Below are 10,212 nucleotides of genomic sequence, written 5' to 3'. Positions count from 1 at the left end.
TTCCTATTTATCTTTCTCCTAGAAATGCTTTAAAATATTAATTTCTTCTGTGATTTGCTAACCTTAGTAGAAGCTGGGAATCTAATCTAATTTGAATCTTTGATGTTTTACACAGCAGAGGGCAGCACTATTCCACCTGACCAATATGGCAAGCCATGGATACTAACATTGCAGGAAATGTTAGTACTTTACAAATCTCTTGCAGTGCATCCCAAAAAACAAAAAACATCAACTACAACAACAACAACAACAACAACAAAATCTGTGCCTTCCCTTCCCTCGGTGGCTAAAATACTATATCTGGCTTTTTCTTTAAGAGCAGCACTACCCTGAAAGCTTTTTGAGAAATGGCCCAGATCACCAAGTGGAACTTTTTTTTTTTTTAAGTAAGTCGATTTGTCTTGCATTTATACAGAAGCAGGAAACAAACACTATGTTCTTAAAGAAGGTACACCAATTACATTTATTCCTTGTTTTTCACTCTTCCCCAGAAGTGCATGAGACATTTGCACAAGCCAACATGTCCAGATAATGATAACAATACACTTTAAGGACAATTTCAAGTAGAAGTCAGTTCATAAATAAGATATAAAAAATATGATCTTAGGTCAGATGAGCAGTAGCATGAGTTCTGGTTCCGTGAACAGAGAAGGGTCTTGGTCAGATGGAAAATTTAAGCCTTTACAAGAGCAGCGAACTCTGTGAGATAAAATAGAGATAAAACTACCATTAGTGAATTATGCAAAATGATTCCCTTCATAGGTATACTAAATGTAAATTTTCAATTGTTCAAGCTTATTGCTAACTGTAATATTTATAACTTAGGCCCAAGCTAGGCAGTGTCTGTATATTCCAGATGACTTCATATAAAAATTTACCAACTAATTAATAAACTCCTTAGTACATTACTGAAGTTTTCTGTGCCATGTGAGTGCTGTGTATGTGTGTATCGAATTACCGTCAGCTCCAATCTTGCCGTCACCATCACTGTCACCAGCAGCAAGGAAGGCCTTGGTTTCTTTGTCGGTCAATGCCCTGGCACCACTCTTGAAGTTCTGCAGGAACAGCCTGTACAAAACAGTATAGATGCTTAGTCTTTTCATTCATGAGTCTTAAAAAACATGCCAGTGCTTTGGGTATATTACAAAGAATAATCAACTGGTATCAGTGATGAGTTCTTACTTCAGCTCATCTTCCTCAATAAATCCACTGTTGTCCTGGTCAATGATGCTGAATGCCTTCTTGACATCATCGGCAGACTTGGCAGACAGACCAACCTTGGCGAAGAAGGCCTTGTAGTCAAAGCTGTCAGGAGCTGTGGATTGAGACTATTATAAGACTATTTTATGCACACACAAACACATCTGGCCTGTCGAGAAATTATACTATCCATGCAGTCATGTCACAAAATTGGCTTTTGCAAAACTTTATTTTGTTTTATTTTATATATCTTACTAGGTTTTTCTATGCTTAAATGTTTAAATCATTTTTCAAATGTAAGACCGTCATACTTTATATATAATATAAACTACAAAAAAAAAAGGTCTTACCCGAGCAGGCAGCAATAGCTGCGGTCACATCAGCATCAGCCAGCACTCCAGCAAAGGCCATTTCTACAGTCTGATCAAGCTGCAGAAAAAAACAGACAGGATGTTATTGGGACATTGGTACCAAATGCTGCTGTAAAACATTAGGCATCAAAAATGATTGAAATGCCTGGTAAGATGTCTAACAAATACTCTGTAAATAATATACAATAAGTTAATTCCTTACTCTGCTGTCCAACTAACCAAATGACCAAATGCTCTCTCCTGTCCTTGTATGTGTAATGAGTTCTAATTAAATAATTATTTTTTTTAGGTTTAAGTCATATTTTATCAATTCTGTTATATTTTATAAAATACAGCTTCACAGAGGTCCTATTTAAGATGGCATAAAATCAGCTCAGTCATTTAGTCCAATATTTTGTTATGCCAGCTAGATCTTATGCATGCAGCTAAGTCTGGGTAAGCGGTCAAGTTACGTTCACTTGTGATGGGGGTCTAATAAATCATGGCCTTAGTATTATCAGGGTCTATCTGGGTTAAGAATATATGCAAGATAGAACCTTATAATACTTCAGCCACAAAATGACAAAGATTATAAAACAGCATGCACATGGGCCTTGAAGGTTTCCTTGGCAGTGTTCTCCTTAGTGAGCCCATCACTGATGATTCCATTTCATGTGCAAGGAAAGTCCATTTTTTTTCTGACAGGCCATCACTAATGTAGAAACTCCTCAATCACTAGAACGTATTCCCAAAAAAAAGCTGTCCATTGCCATTTTTTCTGTAAACCACACAATCCTAAACCCTCTGTATCCTGAAGACTCTTTGAAAGCTGCTTTGATTTCCTCATCCATAAGTAAAAGTGGCAGAACTCTCATCTCACTCACCTTGTGCTTCTCTAAGGCGAGTGAAAAAGCAGAGGAAGTCGAGGTGTGTCCCTTCGCTCTCTTCCAGGCCACCTTATATACTCTCAACCCTCACCATTTACAGGTTACAGAGCTTTGGGCCTCAGTAATGGATACTGTCTATAGTCCTTGCGAATAGTTTTGAAAAAATGTGTCTACTAGTCAAAGCTGGACTATTTTTAACCATCTCAGCGATGCTGTAAACCATGTGTAGGCCTCCTCCTGTAATCTACAGCAAGCTGTCGGTGCTCACACCGTCACAACACACTGCATATTATAATCACCATCAATGTTTTAATAATTTAATTTTAATCTCTTATGATCCAAGCAGAGACACAAAACCGCTCCTACATTTAATGACAAAAGCCTAAAATGTAAATTGTATTATGCTAAATATGCCTAATAATAGGTAACACAAGGTGGCTCTAAAACGAGTATATAATCACACAATTTGTAACAAGTAATTCAATTAATGGTTATTTGTGTAGTGCTTTTACAGTAGATGTACCAATCTTGATGTAGAGTTAGATGTAGATCCCTAAAGAGCAAGCCAGAGGCTACAAAACAACAGGATGTCATGAGGAAAAAACCTTGAGAGGAGTCAGATTTAAATATTCAGAATGAATTTTCATTACTTACGACTCAACACAAAACCATTGCTACTTCTAAAATACATAAAAATCAGATAGACAAAAATAATTTTACCATTTGTGCCATTTTGTGTTTATACTGATGACATTTCTGTCAAACACCAGTCTTTTGCATCGCAGGTTACTGCACAATTATAACACATCAATACTCTTCTACAATTATATAGTATAAAGTCAAACAGTACTAGGTATGTTAAAATACATTATAAGGGAATAAGTATATCAGCAAATCACTTCCAAAAGCCTGTAAATTGTCAAATGTAAATTGCTGTAGTTTATAAGACCTTTTTTTTTTTTTTTTTTTTAATAGGAGATTAGACCATATAAATTTATATAAACTATGATTAAACTATTTAGTAAAACAATCACATGAACAGGGAACTGAAATTAACAGTAAACCAATGACAAGGCTTAGCTTTGGAATTGTACACTCTCCATCCACTTTATTATGAACACCTGTATGCCTGCACATTCATGCAATTTTCTAATCTCCTATTCATGTGGCAGCAGCACAATGCATAAAATCATGCAGATACAGGTCAAGAGCTTCAGTTAATGTTCACATCAAACATCAGAATGGGGAAAAATTGTGATCTCTGTGACTTTAACCGTGGCATGGTTGTTGGTGCCAGATGGGTTGGGTTTACACCGAATGGTACGAAAAACAAAAAAAAATCCTGTGAGCAGAGGGTCTGCAGGCTGAAACATCTTGTTGATGAGAGAGATCAGAGGAGAACGACCAGACAGGTTTGAGCAGACAGGAAGTCTATAGTAACTCAAAACATAGAACCTTGAAATTGGATAGGCAACAACATTTAAAGACCACATCAGGTTCCACTCCTGTCAGCTAAGAACAAGAATCTGAAGCTATCATGGGAACAGACTCACCCAAATTGGACAGTTAAAGATTAGGAAAAAATCAAGTGGTCTTTTTCCAGTCTTCAACTGTCCAGTTTCGGTGACTCAAGTTGTAAAGCGTGATTATATGAGTTACTATATCCTGCTTAGCAGCTCAATCAAACAAACAAAAAAATACTACACTACTATTCGTATCTGTAGTTGTACTAGTTTAGAACTCTTCAGGGTAACCATAATAGGTTACATCCCTAATATATAGATATGAGGTAAATAAAAGCTAAATATTGACCAATTGACTTTATAGTTTGAGATAAAACTGCTAAGAATTAAAGTCATCTTTGAGCACAAACTAAATATGAAATCAAGCCACTGTAACACTGTAATACCTGTAATAATCAGAACGTTAATAATTCACTCATATAGTGAATGAAAAAAAGATCAAATTATTGTTTTAAATAATGTGGATGTTGACAAATTATTGTTGATTAAAACTTTGTCCCATTAAATTGAAAATTGAAAATTTTTAATTTGTGTTTAATGAAATGCAAGACACAAAATGTGAAGTACTAAACTTTATTTTCACATTTAATTTAAATATTTTTAAATTCAGATATCACTCTGATTGTAACAACTGAAAATTATGACTCTCATAACATAAGTAAGAATAAGTAAGAAAGAAAATTGTAGGTGCTCAGCATCAGTACAGTAGATATGTCATTGTTTCAGTTTAGAAGCGCACAGAATTCTGGGGAAAAAATGAAAAAGATTCATATTAGTTATACTGCTGTGGGGGTTAGATGCAAGAAAAACATGGAATGAGAGAATATTTAAGGGATTTACAATATGTTGATGTTTTATGATTTTCTGCCTCCAAAGACAAACAACCTCCTCATTGCCAGAGATAAACCAGTCTTTATTTAATCTTAATTACTGATAATAAAAAATCTAATCTAGATTGCAAGCTAGGCTAATTAGTTAGCTAGGACTGCTAAAAGTGTTGTTATTGTCAGACCCCCAAACCCCCCAATAATTTGTACCTTGGTGTCACTATTATTCAATACATTGTCAATTTCTGGAGCAGAACAGGACTATAAAAGTCAGCTGGAATAATTTTATTTCATGACTTGTTTAAGATTATGAAATGAAACAATTTTATTTAATCTCAACTTATTACTTACATTATATCAATGGTATGACTTTTATGATATTTGTGCAAATGCATATATTTAAAAGTCTCACAAAACTATCAAAAATTTTAACTGAGACACTGACATTAGGGACTTCATATCTGGGGCCCTGTGTATTAATATTATCACACACTTACATGATGAAATGACCAGCAGTCATTAGGAGAGACAAATTCCTGCTGCTGAGACGCTCGCTAATGTTAGTAGAACTATATTAATCCTCTGGGTGAAAAGAGGAGCCTCGCTGGCAGAAGAGGCTCAGGCAATTCCCTAAGGCTTTGTCACTTTCTATCTGCTTATGTTTTACCTTGCATCCCAATTTTGCCATCTGCATCAGAGTCTCCAGCAGCCAGGAAAGCTTTGGTCTCAGCGTCTGTCAGCTCTCTGGCTCCTGCCACGAAGTTCTGGAGAAACAGTCTGAAGAAGTAAAGAAGTATATTGTTAATGGCGTGTCATTATAACTAACTACAAAAATATATGATGATTAATTAGTACAAAGTAGATAGATAATGTTTTTTTTTTAATCACCCCTGCACCAGAAGCACATAATTGTGGATTTCAGTATGACATAATGAACAGCATTTTACAGTTTCTATTGTTTAATTTTGCATGTACCAAATCATTTACAGTGTGGGCAAATGTACCAAACAGTGTCATGTCTTACTTGAGCTCCTCTTCCTCAATAAATCCACTCTTGTCTTGGTCGAGGACTTTGAACACCTTCTGACCATTTGAATTGCCGAGGAGCCCCACTTGTTCAAAGAAGGACTTGTGACAGAAGGTACCTGGATCTGTGGAGAGATAACAGCAGTGAAAGACTAGAAAGAGGTAGAGTTGACTTTTTAATGTTTATATATATATATATATATATATATATATATATATATATATATACATATATACATACATACATACATACATACATACATTTATTATATATATATATATATATATATATATATATATATATATATATATATATATAAACCATGATAAAATGATTAAAAGATCAATGCTTAGTTAGATTGAGGCTATGCATCCTCATTGTGACTCTTGCCTATGAATGTTTTCTGTTTTCTAAAGCAGATAGAATTGTCAGAAGAATAATTAAGAGCAGGTGGGATTTGAGGTCTGGCTTAAACTGTTCCTGAACACTCAGCACAATCACAGGTAACTGGGTAGTAACGGCTCCCCAGCCCCCTGACTGCGTGGTTGCTTGGATCTAACCAGCTCCCGTCTCCTGTGCAAGGACCCGCGGGAGTCCCTGTGTGTGTGCATACATAAATGTAGTTTATATATGGATTTATGTATGTAGTGACTGCTGTATTAGTCTATGTGATGTATTTGTTTGGTTTGTGTATGTTTGTATATTTATGATATTGTTAAGAAGACCTAGGCAAGCCTGGACTGCTGCAGCGATGTCCTCTTCTTTCAATATCCCTGCAAAGGCCATGATTGTTTCCTCCTGAAGGAGTGTGAAATTATGATTAAGTTTAGAAATAAGTATATATACACTGTGCATTATCACATATATATTACATGGTGCATGACCAGCAAGTCAAATTACTGTAGATATAAACTTTTTTCTGTTTTTCATTTTATGCAGTGATTTATTTCTAAACAATAAAAACATTAGCATCAATGTAAAAAATTAATTCAATACTAAACTGTAAGAAAATAGTAAGTTAGTAAGCACTAACCTTCAGATGCTGGATCAGTGTGTCTCTGCAAAGCAGCTATCCTCCTTGTTAACCACTCTGACACTTTGAACCTGAGTCAGGGAGCATGAAGATGTGTGTTCTCAACCCCAAGGAGACCTTCTCGCCAAAAAAAAAAAACAAAAAAAACCCAAACACCTCCCCTCTCATTTGCACATGATTTCTAACAAGTACTGTTGTTATTAGCCAGCTCTTTTACCTTTATGTTTTGCAATACATGATTATTCGTAGAGATACCTACATACTGCACAGTCTAGAAAGAGAATTAAATATACTGTTTGCTCAAACATATAAATTGTAGATGGGTTGTCAGGATTCATAACACAAACATGGTATAACCCATAAGTACTTTAAATCGCATTCATACACATTGAATTCTGCACTTTTATATTCACCTGTGCCTGTTGCATATATTATTTGTTATCTTAATAATAAATTATACCACATAATTACATTATATACAACCCCAATTCCAAAAAAAGTTTTGACAGTATGGAAAAAATGCAAACCCCCCACCCCCCCATCAAACAAAAAGTCATTTGAAAATTCAGTTCACCCTGTACTATATTCAAAACACATTATTTGATGTTTTACTTTGTGAATTTAATTTATTTTTGAAAATATACACTCATTTCAAATCTGATGACTGTAACACACAGCAAGCAGCAACTTGCTGCTTTGAGACAATGTCTTTTGTAAAAAGCGCTATACAAATAAAATTGAATTGAATTGAATTGAACACACTCCATAAAAATTGGGACAGTAACAACACCTATTAAGGCTTTGGGCACTGAAGACACCAGTCGGTTAAGTTTAGCAAGTGGAATTTCCCCCTATTCATCCATTATGCATTTCTTCAGCTGTGCAACTGTACAGGGCCTTCGTTGCCTTATTTTGCACTTCATAATGTGACACATTTTCAATCTGAGACAGGTCAGGACTGCAGGCAGGCTACTAGCACCCACACTGTCTGCTTACGCAGCCGTGTGCTTGTAATCCAGGCAGAATTTGGTTTGCTGTTGTCCTGCTCTGGATGGCAGCATATGTTGCTCCAAAAAGTGTACATACAGTATCTCACAAAAGTGAGTACACCCCTCACATTTTTATAAATATTTGATTATAACTTTTCATGTGACAACACTGAAGAAATGACACTTTGCTACAATGTAAAGTAGTGAGTATACAGCTTGTGTAACCGTGTAAATTTGCTGTCCCCTCAAAATAACTCAACACACAGCCATTAATGTCTAAACCACTGGCAACAAAAGTGAGTACACTCCTAAGTGAAAATGTCCAAATTGGGCTCAATTAGCCATTTTCCCTCCCCGGTGTCATGTGACTTGTTAGTGTTACAAGGTCTCAGGTGTGAATGGGGAGCAGGTGTGTTAAATTTGGTGTCATTGCTCTCACACTCCCTCATACTGGCACTGGAAGTTCAACATGGCACCTCATGGCAAAGAACTCTCTGAGGATCTGAAAAAAAGAAATGTTGCTCTACATAAAGATGGCCTAGGCTATAAGAAGATTGGCAAGACCCTGACACTGAGCTGCAGCACAGTGGCCAAGACCATACAGCGGTTTAACAGGACAGGTTCCACTCAGAACAGGCCTCGCCATGGTGACCAAAGAAGTTGAGTGCACGTGCTCAGCATCATATCCAGAGGTTGTCTTTGGGAAATAGATGTATGAGTGCTGCCAGCATTGCTGCAGAGGTTGAAGGGGTGGGGGGTCAGCCTGTCAGTGCTCAGACCATACGCCAGACATTGCATCAAATTGGTCTGCATGGCTGTCGTCCCAGAAGGAAGCCTCTTCTAAAGATGATGCACAAGAAAGCCCGCAAACAGTTTTCTGAAGACAAGCAGACTAAGGACATGGATTACTGGAACCATGTCCTGTGGTCTTATGAGTCCAAAATAACCTAATTTGTTCAGATGGTGTCAAGCGTGTGTGGCGGCAACCAGGTGAGGAGTACAAAGACAGGTGTGTCTTGCCTACAGTCAAGCATGGTGGTGGTAGTGTCATGGTCTGGGGCTGCATGAGTGCTACCGGCACCGGGGAGCTACAGTTCATTGAGGGAACCATGAATGCCAACATGTACTATGACATACTGAAGCAGAGCATGATCCCCTCCCTTCGGAGACTGGGCCGCAGGGCAGTATTCCAGCATGATAATGACCCCAAACACACCACCAAGATGTCCACTGCCTTGCTAAAGAAGCTGAGGGTGAAGGTGATGGACTAAACCCTATTGAGCATCTGTAGGGCATCCTCAAATGGAAGGGGGAGGAGCACAAGGTCTCTAACAACCACCAGCTCTGTGATGTCGTCATGGAGGAGTGGAAGAGGACTCCAGGGGCAACCTGTGAAGCTCTGGTGAACTCCATGCCCAAGAGGGTTAAGGCAGTGTTGGAAAATAATGGTGGCCACACAAAATATTGACACTTTGGGCCCAATTTGGGCATTTTCACTTAGGGGTGTACTCACTTTTGTTGCCAGCGGTTTAGACATTAATGGCTATGTGTTGAGTTATTTTGAGGGGACAGCAAATTTACACTGTTACACAAGCTGTACACTCACTACTTTACATTGTAATCTTAATTGTACTTTTAATTGTTGTCACATTAAAAGATATAATTAAATATTTACAAAAATGTGAGGGGTGTGCTCACTTTTGTGAGATACTGTATAATTTTGGTCATGTGTTGATTACAGAAAATCCCAAATGAAATAAAACTTGTGAACCAAATTCTTGTTTTTTATTTATATATTAAAGATGTATGTTGTATAATCATTCTGCCCCAGAAAAAGAACAATTCAAAGGAATGATTGAAAGCCCATTATTGCTATGACATTCATGTTCATGATGAGTGTATGGAAACTTACAACTGCCACTGTATGTGGCCTTGAAGTAATCCAAAAGTAATCAGATTACATTACTTTCATATTGTGATACTTGAATTTTGTTACTGATTACATTTTTTATTAAGTAATTTGTAAATGTAATGGAATAATTTTATTTAAATAACTCTCCCAACCCTAATTAATTAAGTCAAAATAATTAAGTCAAAATGATCAGTAACAAAAGCTTGCTTTTCATTATCTGAACGTAATATAAATATTCTCTAATAATAATGTGCATGCCTTTAGAACTGCCTTGATATAAGGTATTCCATCCTCTGAACTGCTTTTGGATCTTCTTGGTTGTAATATAATATTTCTTACAAATATTTGCTATAAAATATGTATACCACAGCGCTGTTGAATGCTTGATTCTGATGGCTCAGAAGGATTTGATTAATTTTCACAGCTATGACAAAAGTGCCAACAGTAATTCCAATGATAGTTTA

The 10,212-nt window shown here is 36.6% G+C and overlaps 2 protein-coding genes across 3 annotated transcripts; both read right to left on the bottom strand.

The window, feature by feature from the left end:
• Window positions 1-444: 444 nt before the first annotated feature.
• LOC128600414 (parvalbumin alpha) lies at window positions 445-2,536 on the bottom strand. The gene is made up of 5 exons (XM_053612890.1): window positions 2,435-2,536; window positions 1,551-1,629; window positions 1,183-1,315; window positions 959-1,068; window positions 445-699 (listed from the first exon to the last, which is right to left on the bottom strand). Exons 2-5 carry the CDS (start codon window positions 1,609-1,611, stop codon window positions 674-676), a joined length of 330 nt encoding a protein of 109 aa, XP_053468865.1. The 5' UTR covers window positions 1,612-1,629; window positions 2,435-2,536; the 3' UTR covers window positions 445-673.
• Window positions 2,537-4,542: 2,006 nt separating this feature from the next.
• On the bottom strand, window positions 4,543-7,432 carry LOC128600396 (parvalbumin-2-like). 2 transcript variants are annotated; one of them, XM_053612863.1, is made up of 5 exons: window positions 6,848-7,432; window positions 6,540-6,612; window positions 5,812-5,938; window positions 5,455-5,564; window positions 4,543-4,705 (listed from the first exon to the last, which is right to left on the bottom strand). In XM_053612863.1, the coding sequence occupies exons 2-5, from the start codon at window positions 6,598-6,600 to the stop codon at window positions 4,683-4,685; spliced, it is 321 nt and encodes a 106-aa protein (XP_053468838.1). In that variant the 5' UTR covers window positions 6,601-6,612; window positions 6,848-7,432; the 3' UTR covers window positions 4,543-4,682. The 2 variants fall into 2 exon arrangements, with proteins under 2 accessions (XP_053468838.1, XP_053468830.1); XM_053612855.1 differs by having other exon boundaries at window positions 6,540-7,432.
• Window positions 7,433-10,212: the final 2,780 nt, after the last annotated feature.

This window comes from Ictalurus furcatus, chromosome 2 (genome assembly GCF_023375685.1).
Source record: "Ictalurus furcatus strain D&B chromosome 2, Billie_1.0, whole genome shotgun sequence".
Classification (NCBI taxonomy): Eukaryota; Metazoa; Chordata; class Actinopteri; order Siluriformes; family Ictaluridae; genus Ictalurus; species Ictalurus furcatus.
Note: the sequence above shows the minus strand (reverse complement) of the source record. Positions and strands in the feature narration are given on the sequence as shown.